This window comes from Protopterus annectens, chromosome 3.part0 (assembly GCF_019279795.1).
Source record: "Protopterus annectens isolate FY-2018-M chromosome 3.part0, PAN1.0, whole genome shotgun sequence".
Lineage (NCBI taxonomy): Eukaryota > Metazoa > Chordata > Ceratodontiformes > Protopteridae > Protopterus > Protopterus annectens.
Window position 1 is genome coordinate 1,748,677,525 of NC_056731.1, and position 17,631 is coordinate 1,748,695,155.

Consider the following 17,631-nt stretch of genomic DNA (forward strand, 5'->3'; position numbering starts at 1 on the left):
GTGCAAGAACCTAAAAAAAGCTCTTTTTTCAGTTTTCTCTGCAGAAATCAGAAGTGTTGTTCCATGACATCTGCCATCTTCCCCTGACGTCTGCTCCACTCATTTCTGATGGCTCCTGTTGACACCTTAGAAGTAACCCAGGGACTTTCTAGCACTGAACAGCCCCAGGTTCTGCTCCTGGGAGTGCTCATAGCAGGGGCATCTTTTCTGACCCTTTCCATTCTTACACTTCTCTGCAGCTCATGTCACGGGTAAGTCAAATAAGCAACAATAACCGCAGCAGTGAAAGAACAGCTTTCAAACATCACTTTTATTTTGCTGTGTTTATCAAGTCAAATCACTTAGCCACTGTGGGTAACTATTTTACAGGATGTTATCTCTGACCCTTCAACAATGCTTTATATGTTTGTCTAGAATGAAATACATTTTTTATCATTTCACATGTTTTTTTAGTCATGAAGATCCACACATGACTGTGAAATATTTATTTCTTTCACTAAGATTAAGAACACATCATAACGGAGTCATTGAATGTACTACATTTTCACATTACTAACATAGCCAAATATAATTCAGATGGATTGCTTTTTAGAAAACAATCTTACCAGTTTTAGCAGAATTTGCTTTTTCCAGTTTGTATAGTTGCTGGACATTTTATAAGTGTTCCCAGGTTAGTACCTATGTTTGAAAATCCCACCATTTGACTATAGGAGTCACAGACGACTGAGACATAAAAATAATTTGTTGGTGGATAAAGATCATGTAAACACTTTAGTGTAATCATCTACCTACCTAATAACTTACCACCAAAACATTGTTATCAAATTCTACTTCTATACTCATGTAAATTGCTTGAGTTATTTTCTTTAATCACACCGCTGGCATGAGGGTCTTTTATTCGGGTTCCTTGTTGAAATTCTGATGAGTGTAACTATGCTTCTTGGAAGAACAGACCTATAACCACAAATGGGTAAATATAACGTAAATTTGAAGCTGTAATACTGCAGACTAGTCGTATTTTTTGAGATATAGCAGTATCAAAATTAGTGTGTATATATATTTATATATATATATATATATATATATATAGATAGATAGATATATATACACATATATATATATATATATATATGTGTGTGTGTGTGTGTGTGTGTGTGTGTGTGTGTGTGTCATGGTTGGCAATAATGCCCAACAGGGTGTGTGTTATTGTGGAAATAACCCTTGCCCAGGGGTGTTCCACAATAACACACGCTGGAGGGCATTGTTGTGCATAGAGAATGGGCTGTCTGTAAAACTGATGTTTTACTTACTTATTTTTTCTTTATTAGTATATTAATTTTTTTATATATTTTTGATGTAAAATAGTTCAGCTTAATGTTTCAAAGTTGTTGTAGTATCTGTAAATGGTATTCGAGGAAGCATTTTACATTCAAAATATATCACTTTTTAAAAAATATCTAGATATTTACTCTCACTGTCACTCACATGTATGCATGCACTCACACACACATACATAAACACACATACTTTATTTATTTTTCTTATATTTTACACACACTGAACAGCAGAACCACTACTTAGTGAACGTAATGTCAGCTGTTAGGTTATTTTCAATCCAAGTTCCCTGACAGCTTGATATGCTCCCACGAAGCAATGGAGTCTTTTTCCAGCAGTCTTTATCTGTAGATTAACGCCCTGCTGGAGAACGTTCATTCTCTAATCGGGGTGCCAATCTACAGTAAGTTGTTTATATCAGTGGTGTATGATAGAAAGCCCACCTAAAAAACTGCTTTAATGATATAACTGTGTGTGCTGACATGCATTGCTTTTAGTGAATCATCTGTTATTTTTTGGAGTTGTAAGATATGCATTTCACCCTGTCGCTTTCTTTTAACCAAAAGCCATTTTTTTGTTCTCAACATTATTTAACTTTGAAGTTACCTATTATACAGACAGATTCTAAGGGTAGAGAAGGAACATATCACCGCTATAAGTTACTAATTTCCTAACTGAATGAACAAACAAATAATTTCCACTACAATAAGATTTTATCTCTGTTATAAACGTTCTGAAATCTGTCACCATAGTTTGTGCTGCAGAACCCTTCCAGGATGATGTTCCATCTATATTTTCACCACCCTCATTTAAAGAGCTTTCACGTTTTTCACTTTTGCCATCCAGTTTCTGTCATTTTGTTCTTGTGTTTATGTCCATCTGTTCTTCTAAATGGTGTCGAGTCATGTTTGTCTTTTCTATTTCTGTTTAAGTATACAAAGGATTCCATCACATTACTATTCTTCCTTTGTTCCCCATTTTTATGTATAAGCAGTTCCTTTAATCTCCCTTCTCACAGCTTATGCTGGGTTCATTCCCTTGTACCACTTATTTTATCTCCCTTCTCACAGCTTATGCTGGGTTCATTCCCTTGTACCACTTATTTTATCTCCCTTCTCACAGCTTATGCTGGGTTCATTCCCTTGTACCACTTATTTAATCTCCCTTCTCACAGCTTATGCTGGGTTCATTCCCTTGTACCACTTATTTTATTTCCATTCTCACAGCTTATGCTGGGTTCATTCCCTTGTACCACTTGTTTTATTTCCCTTCTCACAGCTTATGCTGGGTTCATTCCCTTGTACCACTTATTTTATCTCCCTTCTCACAGTTTATGCTGGGTTCATTCCCTTGTACCACTTATTTTCATGAACGTGTGCAGTTATTTTGAAGATAACGTGATGTAATATCATATCAAAACCTTTGCTGTGCATTAACATGAAAGTTTCCAACAATTCTAACTTAAAAGTTGCTGAATCTCACTAGTAAAAGAGTACCCACTTACCAAGCTCAATAGCTTTATTTAGTACCTTATGGGCTTTGAGAGGAGGAGAGATTTCTCATTAAACACACCATAAGAGACCATATACCTTGGACCTCCTGTATCTTCTCAAGTCCATGGCACCTCCAGTATTAGAAACAAGGACATACATCTTCATTAATAGATAAATAAAACACCATGGAGGTATAGGTTTAAAAGTGCCTCCTAAACCTCTGGAATAAACTCCCCTTGTATGACAAGCACTGCATCACACTATCTTCCTTTAAACATATCCTAGATGACAGGATGGATATCTATAAGCTTACTTTAGGATTGACCAGTATGGGCCACCTGCAAAAGGATGTGCAACCTCAATGAGGTTAGTGGCAAGGCATAAATGGTCATAATGCTAAGTGACATTGAAATATATATGAAATCTATAAAAAAAACTCTGAGTTAATACATAGAGCCATGAGATATGAAATTCCCCATTGCAAAAATTTTATTTTTAAATATTTTTAGTCTATTTTTGGCTTTCTTTTTACTGACAGTGATTACAGAGTCTGTGCTCCCAAAGAACTGATATAAATTCATTTTCAGTATGCTGCCTCTGAATTGTCCCTATTCTTTCCATATCTTTGCCCAGAATGGTACCCAAAACTGCAAGCATTAGTTAAGATAGTTCTTACCAACTGCCTGCACAGTAGGATACTAGTTTACTGTTTACTATTGGTTATAGGTTCATAGGTGTGCACTAGGCTAATGGTCCTGGAGCCTTTACAAGCCTAGCCCACAGAAGTGGCCTGGCATCATGCTGCCTGACATTGGTTCCTAGTGCCTCTATCAAGCAGAGCCACTGCAGTGATCCCCGGGATGAACTTTCTTTTTCCCATCCACTCAATATTTCTCTTGAAGAGGGACAGTGAGGTGCTCTGCTTGACATGTATGGGAAGTCTATTCCATAGAAAGGCAGTCTCTGGGTTATGAACCTGTCCCTTCAGCATGTTCTGTTGATTGTGGTAATGAGGTTGAGGTCTTTGGAGCGTGTGGTACAGAGGGATTGTGATTACTTTAGATATAGCATTTCTAACAGAGCTGGATCAGACATGGCTTTGTAAGTCAAGCAGAGATCGCCTCTTAGTTGATGATATGAGACAGAGAATAGCTGGTGTTTTTTGAATCTGTCCATGTAGAACATGTGTTTAAGGCCTAGGATCCTCTTCATGAGGTACTTTTGTGGCCTTTCCAGCTGTTGCATGTGTCTAGTGAGGTACATGGCAAATGGGGCATTATACTTTTTGATTGGCCTAATGAGGGAAGAGTAGAGAGAGATGATGACCTCTTTCTTCTTAGTTGCAAAACCCTTGGTAATGAGATGTGCCATGTAGAAGGACTTTCTGACCACAGTGGCAATGTGGTGGTCGAAGGAGAGGTTGCTGTCAACCTGTGCCCCAGATCTCTCATAATGCCTTCATTGTTCAGTGAACTCCCATCAATGTGGTAATTAGTGGGAACTGAGTTTTTCCCAAAGGGGATGACGTCATATTTTTTGGCATTAAGCTTAAGGCCATGGTTTCAACACCAGTCATTGGTCTCAGTGAGGCCTTTTTGTAGGATATCTACATCACCCGGGGAGTTAATATTGGCTCCCAGCTTGTAGTCGTCTGCAGACTTGGTCAGCCAGCGTTCCTCCATGTTGTCCTGGACTTCTGAAAAGTAGATACCAAACAGGAGAGGACCGAGGACCAATCCCTGTGGGACTCCACTCATGACTGGTCAGCAGTCTGACTAGGAGTCCGCTACTTTCATACTGTGGGTTCTATCTGTGAGCCAGTTTGCAAACCACCTAGTGATATAGGGGTTGATGCCTAGTTTGGTGAGTTTAGCAATAATTCCTGAGTGGAGAATGGTATCAAGGGCCTTGGCCAGATCGAGGTAGGCTCATTCACAGCTCTGGTGACTGGCTCAAAGGTTGAGCAGGCATGATCTACCTTTCACAAAACCAAATTGCGTGGGATCTAGAGTTTGGAGATTCATTTATTTATTTATTTGCAGTTTGTTTGCCAGGATAGTCCAGTTGGGCCTCAAATAATCTGTTTTCAGTGGAGTCTTGGGGAGAAAATCTCCAGAAAATACATGAATACAAGAATACAAAAATACAAATATGCAATATAAATGTAAGAAGTCACAAGAATACAAAATAAAAAATTAAGAGGGAATTTAAAAACAAAGTAACAGGTTGCCAATAGATTGGCATTATGAGATCCTAGTTACTATATTGAATTAACTTCATTACAGTTCCTATGCAAATATCATGATTCCTACCGTTATTAATACAAGTTATTAGACCGTCGGAAGCTATTTACAGATATAGTGGCTAGTGAAGAGTAATTATGGGCAAGCAAATTATGAAGGATGGGAGCAAGAGCATTTCCATTGTGAAGTTAGGTGTTAGTGAAGTAGGGTTTTGAAGACAGAGAGTATGTTTGTGGTGTGGATGGGAGGTGGAAGAGAATTCCGATGGCGTGCTAGTGGCAAAGATAGGAGGTGGTTGCCTAGTGGACGGGATGGTTTATGTAGTTCTATTAGATTCTGGGAGTTAGATCTGAAACACCTATTAGGAAGATGGATTTTGAAGGTGGAGGCAAGAGAGGGGCAGAGGGAGGGGTTAAAAATAAGTTTGTGTGCATGGATAAGTTGGATGTAGGTAAGATAGTTGGGTAGTTCTAGCCAGTTCAGTTGATGTAGGGGAATACAGTGATGGGTACTGGATCTATGGCCAGTTGCAAATTTTGAAATTTTATAGTAGCAGGAGGATATCTTTGACTTGAGGGAAGACTGCAGATTGATAAAAATAGAGGCACCATATAGGAGGGAAGGGATGAGGTAGGTAGTAGCGAGAAGAAGCCTGGTAGAGGGAGAGATATAGTGGTTGTGACAGTAAAGCATGCCTAATTTTATGTGTTTTTTTGATATTTACTTGTAGGTGACTATCAAACTTTAGCTTATTGTTGAGAATTCCAAGAAGTTTTGCAGTCGAGACTATTTTGAGAGTTGTGTTATTTTGGTTGGTGATAGAGAATGAGTTTTTATCTAAGGTTGTGGTTTTGGAAGTGGTAAATATCATTAGTTTAGTCTTGTTTGCATTGAGTGCCAGATGGTTGTCTAGCATCCATTCTTCTGTAGAATGGAAGGCTTCCTGAGTTAATTGTGCTAGTGAGGAAGTTGAGGTTGCAGAACAGATTATAATGGAGGCATCCATTGTTCTGTAGAAAGGAAGGCTTCCTGAGTTAATTGTACTAGTGAGGAAGTTGAGGTTGCAGAACAGATTATAGTGGAGTCATCGGCATACTGGATGAGGTTGGTATTGGGGATGGCATGATAGAAGTCCTTTATGAAGATATTGAATAGAAGGGCACCTAGGATTGAGCCTTGGGGACCCCTGTGGGAGAATCTAGGAAAGGTGATATAGCTGTTTTCCACTTGTTACCTATTTGATAGGTAACTAGTGAACCAGTTAATGGAGGAGGGGGTTAGGCTTAGTTTTGAAAGTTTGGTAATGAGAAGATTGTGAGAGATGGAGTCAAAAGCCTTCGATAGGTCTAAAAGGAGGGCAGATACAATATGACCAGTGTCACGGGCCTTATTTATGGTCTCTAGGAAAGAGAGAAGGGCAGGGGTGGTACTATGGCCTGGTCGGAATCCATGCTGACTGGGAGCAAGGAGGTTATTGTTTAAGAGATAGGGTAGGAGTTGAAGGTGGACACATTTTTCAAGGAGTTTAGAAATAGGGGATAGGATAGCGATAGGTCAGAAATTCGGGATGTCATTGTTGTTGCCTCCTTTATGGAGTGGAATAATAAAGGCCTTTTTCCAAAGATGGGGAACATGACATTCTGAAATTGATCGATTTATTAGAATGCAGATAGGGAAGGCAATGACTTCTGCTGCTATTTTTAGGAAATAGGAGGGTATTTCATCTGGAGCATTAGAACATGGTTTCATTTTTAGGAGTAGTTTTTTACAGTAGACATGGAGATAGAATTCATGGAGAAGGGAGGAGGTTGGGGGCTGGAGTTACTAGAGGAAGGAGGGATCTGTGGATGTGTTTGTGGGGATGGAGATGCATTATTGCTAGTGAAGGATGATGTAAGTTTGGCCATGGAATTATTAAAGAATGAGTTAAAGTCAGATGCTAGAGTCAGGTCAGAGGCATGAGGGTCAGGATAGGGCTTTTCTTTCTTACCTGGGTTAAGGAGACAGGAGATTCTATCCCAGAATTTTTGGGGTTAGTATTATGGTTGGTTTGGAGTGTTGTAAAATAGGCTTTGCTGTCTGAGATATTTTTTTTACTTTATTGCGGAGAGTATTGTATTCATTGAGGGTGGTGGTGGTTTTAGTTTTATGGTAGCGTTTCCAAGCTTTATCTCGGTGTTGCATAATGAGTAAAGTATTCTTAGTTAACCATGGGATGGGGCTGTAATTGGTGAGTTTAGTTTTCCAGGGGGCAAAGGAGCTTAGCAAGTCTAAGAAGATTGTGTTGAAGTAGGAAACAGCTTTTTCAACGGATAATGTTTTTAGTGGGTTCCAGTTTATTCTTTTTAGTGCATTTAAGAATTCATCTGGGTTGAAGTTTTTTAGACACCGAGTGGAGGTATAGATGTGGGTTTGTTGTAGGGAGGAGGGAAGATGGTGGGTGAAAGTGGAAAGATGGTCACCTAGTGAGTCGGGAATGGTGCCACTATCAGTGATGTAGTGAGGATGTGAAACTAGAATCCAATCCAGGGTGCTCCTATGGTGTAAGTCTTTGGAAGGTCTAGTTGTTTTGGTAATACGTTGAGTGAAGTTATAAAGATTTATATTTAAAGAGTTGGTTGGAGATTGAATTGTGGACCAGTTAACATTAACATCACCCAGAATAATAGTTTCATTAGTAATGTTGGTAGAAAGCCAGGAGAGAATATCTTCAAGGGTTTGGACATTGTCTCCAGGGGGGGCAGGTATAAAAGATGACTATATAGATAAGTTTATGTGTATTTATGTGGAGGAGGGCTAGGATTATTTCAGCATTGTCAAATGTAGGGATGGGTTTGGAGTAGGGGGTCACTAGAAGTGATGACTAAAGGAGAGCGACACCTCCTCCTTTCCTATGTGTTCTATCTTTTCTAAGAATACAGTAGTTAGGTGGAATCAGTTCTGAGTCTTTTATATGAGGTTTCAACCAGGTTTCAGAGATGGATAGAATATCTTGTTGGTTATGGAGAAGCCAGGCATGGAGGTTAGGGATTTTGTTGCAGATGCTTTGGGCATTTAGAGCTGTGAAGTGGAGGGACCTACCTGCTAAGTAGGGTGAGTGAGATGGGGAGGTTGAATTGTGCGAGGGGGAGGGGCCGGGGTTTGTGTGTATATCCCCAGAGAGAAGGGTAGAGATTAAGTGACAAATATGGGAGAGTGAATATTTAGTTTGCTTAGTTTTACGTTTATGGGTAGTAAGATTTGAGATAGAGGTATTATAGATAGGAGAGGTATGTTTAGCATGTGATATGAGTCTGTAGGGGAAGAGGAAAGTATTGTTGAGGACGTAGAGGCTAGGGGATATAAACGTTTGGGAGTATGCATGGTGTATATGGAATGAGGTTGTAGTGTGAAATGAAGGGGAGTGATTAATGTACAGAGGTCTGGTGAGATATATTCTTGTTAATTAGGCCCATGATGATGCACTCCTTAGCCTTACATATCAGATTCATCAGGCTAATAGGGAAAAACTTCCCAGGGTCTGTAGTAGTCACTCCCCCTTTATGGAGAGGGATGACTGTAGCAGTGCACCATTTGGTTGGGACAAAGCCTGAGGTCAGGATGTGATTGAACAGGGCACACATATGTGGTACCAGTTCACTTTGTAGTTCATGTAGAACACATCCAGGGATATTGTCTGGTCCCATGGAAGCTGTATTATTGGCCTTGGACAATACAGCTTTAACCTGTGCTGCAGTAATGCTGAGTCCCTGGCATTCTTCTGGTATTGTGATTGGTCCTTTGAGAGGGGACAGGGGTAAAGTTGGCACTGAATCTGACAGCCAGTATGTTAGCAATATCTGTTGGTTCAGTATAGGAGGTACCATTGTGCAGTAACTCAGAGCAAACCTGGGTATTGCCATGGAGATTCTTGATATAACTGTAGAAGGCTTTGTGGTTGTTTTTACTGTCTGACACAATTCTGCCTTCATAGCTGGCTTTAGAGGTTTTGATGAGGGATCTCAACTTTTTGTTGAGTCTAATAAAATAGTTTTTCCAGGCTTGGGACTTCACCTTTTTCTGCAACAGTTTCTTCCTTCTGTTGTAGAGTTTATTAATGGCAGGGGGCACCAGATTGGCTTCCCTTTTTTTCGAGGAGAGCATCTTGGTTCTGTTGAGTATGGCTAGTTCCATGCAATTATGTATGTGTTTGTATAGTGCATTGGTGTATGATTCGGCAGTCATGCGTCTATTTTCCAATGACATGGGTGCCATGAAGTTAGCCACCTCTGGTTTTAGGAGCCCAAAGTCAGCTTTGGAGAAGTTTTTTATGGTGGTTACCTTTGTGGGGGGTGTGGGTGATATGTGGATTTTCATGGTGATTAGTTTGTGGTTGCATCTAACCAGGGAGGAATTGACTACTGGTGTAGAGCAATGGTTGCTTATGTTAGCAATAACCAGGTCAAGGATGTTGCTTCCTCTAGTGGTCGTAAGAATGAGCTGGTCCAAGGCACTGGAACTGATGAGTTCCAGGAAGTGTTGGGCCAGTGTATTGGTGCATGAGTAGTTTTCCCAGTTGATGGAGGGGTATTTGAAGTCACCTAGTATGACAGTGTTGGGTTGGACCCTAATAGTTTCCAGGGTGCTTAGGAACATAGAGTGAACATCTTGGGACATGGTTGGGGACCTGTAGCAGGCTACGACCTGAATCTCCATCTTACCCAATGTTAGTTGTACCTGAAGTATCTCAGATGCATTGTGCTGGGCTACTAGTATGGAGGTGTGCATATCCTTTATGAATATGGGAACACCACTGCCTTTGCAGCTTCAGTCCATGTTCTGGGGCCAAAAGGTGTAGAATGAGTTATAGCCTGGTAGTGCAAGGGTGCATTCTGCTTTAAACCAGGTCTCCGTTACTGCACAAATGTCAATGTTCTCCATTTTGAGGAGTGCTTCAAGCAAGTGCATCTTGAGATTTAGACTTCTAGCATTGAGCAGCTGGTACAGATGGGTCATCTCAGATTGCATTTATTTATAGCTGTTACAGTGGTAATTTAGTCTTTGGAACATCCCCTAAAAAGGCACTATAGGAGTGGCAAGAGCCTAAGCCAGTATTCAGAAACTCAGGGGTGACAGATGCAGGCCATCTCTGGCAAAGCATCGAGGTACATCAATCACGTCATCCCAAGCAGACAGATACTGGATCTCCTTAGAATGACACCAGAAACTTAGCCAATTGTTAAAGTCAGCCATTTTCTACTTGTACTGTGGTATCATTCTGGGCAATGCTAGGGTCATACCTGCCTGGGGCACATATTCTGAGAGCTCCTCCATGTCTCTTTTCATGTAGTCCAGGGAGGTGCATCTCAAGTCATTCACACCCACATGGACAGTGACAGAGTCATACTTGAACTTGTTGTGGAGTAACCCGAGTGCATGTGTTATGTGTCGGACTCTGGCACCTGATAGACAGCTGACTGTTACCTTCTCCTTATTCAACCTAGTGAGTGGGACATCAGTGTGCCTCACTATCGCGTCACCTATGATTAGTGTATTGGACAAGCTGTTTTGCCTTTTGAGCTTAGGTTGAGGGGCACACTGTGTAGGTGAGCTGTGTGTCTTGTGGTTTGTGTTGTGTTGTGGTGGTTGAGTGCATTTCTGCCTTGGAGGTCTCTGCTGTTTGGATAGATTTCTATTGAGAGCCTCTGTGAAGGTGGGTGTGTGGTTTGTGTTTTTATGTAAGAACTGTGCTGGTGGGTGTTCTGGAGGGCTATGTGTTGCATGTGATGTGGTGCAGATGTTGACCTTCTCCTCTTGACCAGCTATTCCAGTCTTAGCTTGAGAGAGCATGGATTCCAATTTGGAAGTGCATCTCTCACAAGTCTGAGTGTTGGGAGGTAAGAAGAGAAGGTTGTCTGTATACATAAGGCAGTTGCTACGCTACCTCAGAATGCCCAAGTTCACCAGGTTAATAGGAGAAAGCACAGAGAACTGACCTTTAGACATGCCAGGAAGAATGTCATTATTACTGAGTACTGGAGCTGTGTCCTTATATATTCCTTTTACAGGAAAAATGTCACTCAAGGTGTCTGAGTCTGTACAAAGCACTGCCAAACACTTGAGGGGAAACTAATATATAGACCTGGAAAATTTAAGGATGAAGTATTTAGGCAGATATTCTGAAGTTAGGAAGAAATCAAGCAGTACTTACTGAAAAATAAAGAATTAGCTTGTCAAGAATGGTGAAAAGAGGGGAGTCGCATTAATGGCTACTGTCTGGCTACTACTAATGCTGGTCTCAGCACAGCTTCACTGTGTTGGGATACAGTACTCTTTGCTTCTTCTCTCACCAGAAATAAAATGTTAGCACCAATCTCAAGAAGAGAAGCAGGCCACGGCCTGTTTGGTGATCCACAGTCTTGTCCCAGAAGATGCAAGGGTCTGCAGGCTTGTAGCCTTTTTCTGGTAGATGCGTCGAATAGCAACCAGACCAATCAGGTACGTTAAGCACAGACACTCACTCTCCAATCAGAAAGAGTCAGGAATCAATACACTCTGCTGCTAGTCTCACCAGGATCAGAATATGAGCACAGATTCCAAGCTGTCATCTGTAAAGCACTTATTAAGCTTTCTGGTGATCAGCAGTCTCCAGGAAATAATGCAACTGCACTCCTTCTTTCACCAGGAGAAAACATAAGCACTAATCTCAAGATGACAACTGAGAGGCAGAATGTGGGCTCTCCAGTAACTGGTGGTCTTGCAGTAGATGCTTAAAGGTAAGATGAAAAAAATGGTTTATACTAAACACTGCAGTATGCACTAGAGGAGTTCAATGTGAAAGTAGGTGACTTAAATGTTACCTGTCTAAAAAGTTAAGTTTTAGTGGAGAGTAACTATTTTTAAAACAGCAAGATAGACTGAAAGGGGGTGGTCACTTTTGCATTCTGGTAAAAATGGAATATAGTACGATGGCCAATAAATTTAAATAGTTGAAGAGGAGTGATTTCACAAAATGATAATTTTGTGCTTACTCACACCAGCCAGTAAAAACAGAGAGGAAATGAGATATATGGTCAAATTAACATAAGAGGCAGGCAACTAGAAAGACAGTGATGTTTAGAGGGTGGGAAAATTTTCTGTCTGACTCACAAGAGACAGAGCTGTGGCCTCTTTTCAAGTTTTAATATGCAGTTAAAAGCAGAATACAAGTAAAACTCAGTGTAAAGAAAACAAATCACAGTATACAAAATAGAAAAAAGGCAATAAAGTAATAATAAATACAACAATAAAAAGCAAACTAACCTTTCCTTCACAGCAAACTGTAGCAGAGTCTGGGTGAGCCTTTCCAGTAAAGCTCTGGAATGTTTTATTTTGCCCTTTAAATAGAAGGTTTAGCAAAAACCAACAGCAGACAAACAAACAAGTCTGATACAACAAAGTGTCATATATTTAGGTATGAAGGCTGAAACAAAGCAGGGCTGTCCACAAAAATGTCTTGTTTTCCATTAAAACCAGAGTTTAATTCTCCAAAGTTAAAAAGTAGCAATAAAAAGTCCCCTTTCTTTTACAAACGATAAGCGCTTTCAAATAATCTTCAGATCGTTAAGAGACATGGGACACCAGTTTTACTTATATAGAAGTTACTTAAAAGTCTGACCAATGAAAATTCATATGTTTTACATTTCATCCAATAAGTTTTCATATTTGTCCATCATATTCAAAGGCTATTAGAGCCAATGGAAGAGCCCTATTGCCAACAAACCTCCATACTGCTTGGATGTGAACTTGTTTCCTTCATTATGGACTTCCTATATTAAAATTAGTTAAAAGATTAACAAATAGGAGGAGCTAGTCTCCAATCACCTAGATACTGAAATCCAATCACTTTCAGAGGTTCTTACAGTGAATAATCTTTTTTTGTGTGTGATCCTAATGCTTTGCATTTTCATCACATATAATTTGAAATTTACTGCATTCGGAGCAGGTATCCTAAAGCCGATATACTGAAGTATCAACTGCTGATCGGTCTCCTAATCCCCAGTTTTGGAACCAAAGGAGAAAGATTATTCACTGATTGTGCGCACATGGGAGTAAGTAAGGTGGATATTAAAAAAAAATTAATTGTTAATGTACGAGCTGAATGACAACCAAGCTTGGTTAGTGTTACCCTCCTAAAACTGCCTATGCAGTAAAAGCAGTTTAGCACTGGCCGACGTAAGAACAAGACAGTCTAAGGATCCTTACATAGGCTGAAGAACCTCTGAAAGTGATTGGATTTCAGTACCTGGGTGATTGGAGACTAGCTGCTCCTTTTCATTAATCTTTTAACTAATTTTAATATAGGAAGTCCATAATGAAGGAAACAAGTTCACATCCAAGCAGTACGGAGGCGTGTCGGCAATAGGGCACTTCCATTGGCTCTAATAGCCTTTGAATACAATGTGCAAATATGAAAACTTATTGGATGAAATGTAAAACATATGAATTTTCATTGGTCATATTTTTAAGTAACTTCTACATAAGTAAAACTGGTGTCCCATGTCTCTTAATGATCTGAAGAAGATTATTTGAAAGCGCATATCATTTGTAAAAGACAGGGGACTTTTTATTGCTACTTTTTAACTTTGGAGAATTAAACTCTGCTTTTAATGGAAAACAAGATATTTTTGTGGACAGCGCTGCTTTGTTTCAGCCTTCATACCTAAATATACAACGCTTTGTTGTATCAGCCTTATTTGTCTGTCTGCCGTTGGTTTTTGTTGTTTCTTTCTGTGGCAGTTCAACTTCAACCGTGGAAAGGTATTCTCACTTTTCCCTTTTAAGTAGAAGGTTTAGTTCCTAGCTCCAGCCCCTCAGTTCACAGATGATTAACCTTAACTGACCTGTTCTAATTTATACTTGACTCCTTAATTGACGTGTTCTAATTTCTGTCTGACTCACAAGAGACAGAGCTCTGCTTTCTTTTCTTGTTTTATCTTCCTGCACCTCCAGACACTTTTATTGTCTCTGTGAATGCTGCAGAAACATTTTAATATAAGCAGTGGTATGAAAGAAAAAAACACACAACGACAGTCAAGGTCAGTAAGAAATATCATTTCTGATTGCAAATAAGGGCTGCTTGACTTAGTTGCCAAGTAACTTGCGTTTTGTGAAAGCTGTAGATTTGAGATAAACCACAAGAGAATACATTTGCATATTAAGTCTAGGTCTGGAGTAGCACAAGGTTCCCACCAGTTATGTATCACAGGAGCAAGGTATATAAGTATGCTGCTCTTTCAACTTGGACGGATGTTTGCTGTAAAATGATACATTCTTTCTTCATTTAAGGGTTTGACTATCTAGGAATAAAATGACATTTACACTACAAGAAATACAAAATAAATACTAGGAACAAGACTGAGAGATAGATGATGCTTCACTTTTTTAGTGCTGTAATGAAAAATTTATCCAACAAGTTGGAAGAAATCAAAATGAAAAATTCACCTCACACGGGGCGAAACCAGAACAAAACCAACACACCAAAAACAACAGAAATATGGAAAAAAACACACTGTAGTAGGGTGAAGAACAATGCTTTATTCGCGCTTTCACCTCTCAATCTTAGGTTTCATCAGAGTCACAGAAAATATACATTACTTCCTATTTATATAAAAAAATCTCATGACATCACACTTACAAAATTAAAACTGCTTCATTCATAAAAAGTAAGCATACAATTCAGTATGAAAGAATCTCATAATGAGTAAAAAGCATATAACTAAATAAACATATAAATTCATATTAAGTGCTGTACCAAAACATTAAAACATTAAAACATAAAACAGCCCCTGTACAAGTTTATATATTTATAGATTTTCATTTTAAAAGGGGGGCAATAGATATATTATCGTTGATACCTGGAAAGATTTTGGCATTTAATCTTAATTGCCATTTTGTTTCTCTTAATTCCAAAACAACTTTAATGTTGCCACCCCTGTTACTTTTTTCCACTTTATCAGTAATAAAAAACAAAAATCTCCTAAAATTATGGCATACAGTTGAATGTTGATACAAGGAGGACCAGTAATCTGCAACTTGTCTAATGCATTTAATTGACTGCAAAACTTATATTGTAGGATTAGTCTGGACATTTTTAATGACATAAGCTTTATCCTTAACTTTCACTTTGAAAGAGGGCCAGCGAGTGCCTGGCATGAATGATCGTCAAGCTAAGCAAATTAATAAGATATCACTTTGGTCATACATAAAAAGACAGATGTCCCATTCTTACCATAGTAATGGATTTAGTCTCTGATTAAGAAAATTCTAAAGCATCAATGTGAAAATCTAACGACAGATAAATAAAACAAATGCCACAAAAGAAGTGTGGCTCAAAAGAAAAAATACTGGAATAAAGAGGAGACAGAGGAATTAAAATGTTCTATACCAGAATTTGTGTACTGGAAACTAAAAAGAAAAGTAATTCTCATTTGGAAAAAAGAATCAGTACAGTTTGACATTGAGTTGACATTTCTCCTGTAAAAGCAACATTGACATTTTACCAATACCTATTTGCATGTGCTACATCTAGTTTGATTGACAAGCACTGCCCCCCACCACCACGATATTCCTGTCAACTTTATATTTTGTCTCTGACTGTCTAGTCAATAAAAAAGGATCTGTTGCCATGGATATGACCTTTCTCAATATCTTCATTAGCAGCTTGATGGATTGGGGATCCTGAGGCAATGTTGAAATCGCCTCATGTTTACTGACAGACAATTAATTCTCAGACAAACTGATATGGTATGTGAGATGTGTATTTACACAATTTCACTGGAGGCAAAGCTCTCACATAAAAGCACTCCTAATGTCAATAAGGTTGCCAGTAGTACACACTCTGTACCCATCACAAATAATACAAAGCAGACACATAAACCCACATATACTGAGGCTCTTAAACATAACCTTCCTAAACCCCAAAGACCTCATAAGTGAAATACACATAACAAATACCCTCATCAGGCCCGAATGCACTCTTTCAAAACAACAACCACATCAACAAATACAGCTACATCTGATGAAGCCTCTACTTTTAAGCCCATAAGGCAAGCCACCATGTACTCCAACATTCTAGTCATTGGAGGTCCATTGTGAGACAAACTGATGTCCCTCTCACCAGGATGAGTATGGAGAAAGCCACAGACAGTTGCTTATCAGGGGTCAGGATCTGCCACATTATGCATGCACTCAGGTCATTGGACCACAAGTACAAGTATGACTCAGTCATACTTCATGTGGGTAAAAATGACCTGAGACGTACCTCCCTCGACTATATGAAGAAAGACATCATGGAACTTTTGAAATATGTGTCCCAGGCTGGTATGAGCCTTCATTGAGCAGCATTTTACCTTCTCCAAGGATGATGCCACAATATGAGCAAAAGATGACTAACTTTAATAATTGGCTTAGTTTCTGGTGTCATACTAATGGGGTGGAATATTTGTCAGCATGAAAGGAGATGGTCAACAGACCACACTGCTTTGCCAGGGATGGTCTGCTTTCCTCCTCTCTAGGCTTTTGAATATTAACTAAAACATTTTCCCCAATAATGCCTTTTTTTAGGCAATGCCAACCTGAAAGTACTTCTGACATAGTAAATCATAACTAAGACAATCTAAAGGTGTTATTGCTCAATGCTTGGAGTCTAAATAAAACTCTACTCCCTAGAAGCTCTCTTCACTCTAGAGAATGCTGACATCTGTGTCGTCACCGACACATGGTTTAAAGCCATGGACAGCACACCGACAGTGCAAGGTTATAACACCTTCCAGACATTTAGACCAGCTACTGCACATACAGGGACCAAAGGTGGAGGTGTCTCAATTTGCATCAAAAATAAGGAAATATACCTCAAGACTGCTAAAACAAGAGAATGCACTTGAGCTTCTACACATTCAAATTACCATAGGCAAAATTCAATACCACTAACTTGTAAGCAATAGATCTCCGTCTATGACCCAGGAAACCCATACCATTTATTTAAACTTATTGGAAACACTCACCATTCAACCTAATACAATAGTCATGGGTGGCTTTAATTACCCTACTATTAAATGGGAATCATATATGTCACCAAACATACAGGCACAGTGATTCCTGGATGTTGTAAAGACAAATTCCCTGGACCAGACTGTCACTACACTAACAAGAGATGTAATTTCTTCTCTATTAAGGTCAGACCACAAAATGGTCTTCTTTGAAATAAAAATAAAATCTGGAACCCCAGCTAACCCAGGAATATTCAGGAGCTACTCTAAGGCTAACATCCTACTATTAAGTGATAGCCTGGCAAAATTTCATGCCCTCATAAACACTCAGAAAACTGCTGCCTACATGGAACTGTTCACAGAAACCCAATACAAGTATGTTAATAGCTGCATAGAGGCAGCTGTACCCACCAGGAAGAAGTACAGAACTAACTCAAAAACAAGCCACCCTGGTGGAATCACAACATCAGTAGGGTGTATAACAGAAGGAAGAAAGTTGTGGCAAAAATTAGGAGGTGCAGCATCAAGCAGGATAAAAGGTCTCCCAACAAA

General features: G+C 39.3%; 1 protein-coding gene across 4 annotated transcripts in view; it reads left to right on the forward strand.

The window, feature by feature from the left end:
* Positions 1 to 17,631, forward strand: part of PAG1 (phosphoprotein membrane anchor with glycosphingolipid microdomains 1) — a 1,294,572-nt gene that overhangs the window by 943,308 nt on the left and 333,633 nt on the right. For all 4 annotated transcript variants that reach the window (XM_044065772.1, XM_044065771.1, XM_044065774.1 and 1 more), the window contains one exon: positions 33 to 251. In XM_044065772.1, the coding sequence (XP_043921707.1) occupies positions 109 to 251 (143 nt within the window). In that variant the 5' untranslated portion in view covers positions 33 to 108. The remainder of the gene's footprint in view (positions 1 to 32; positions 252 to 17,631) is intronic.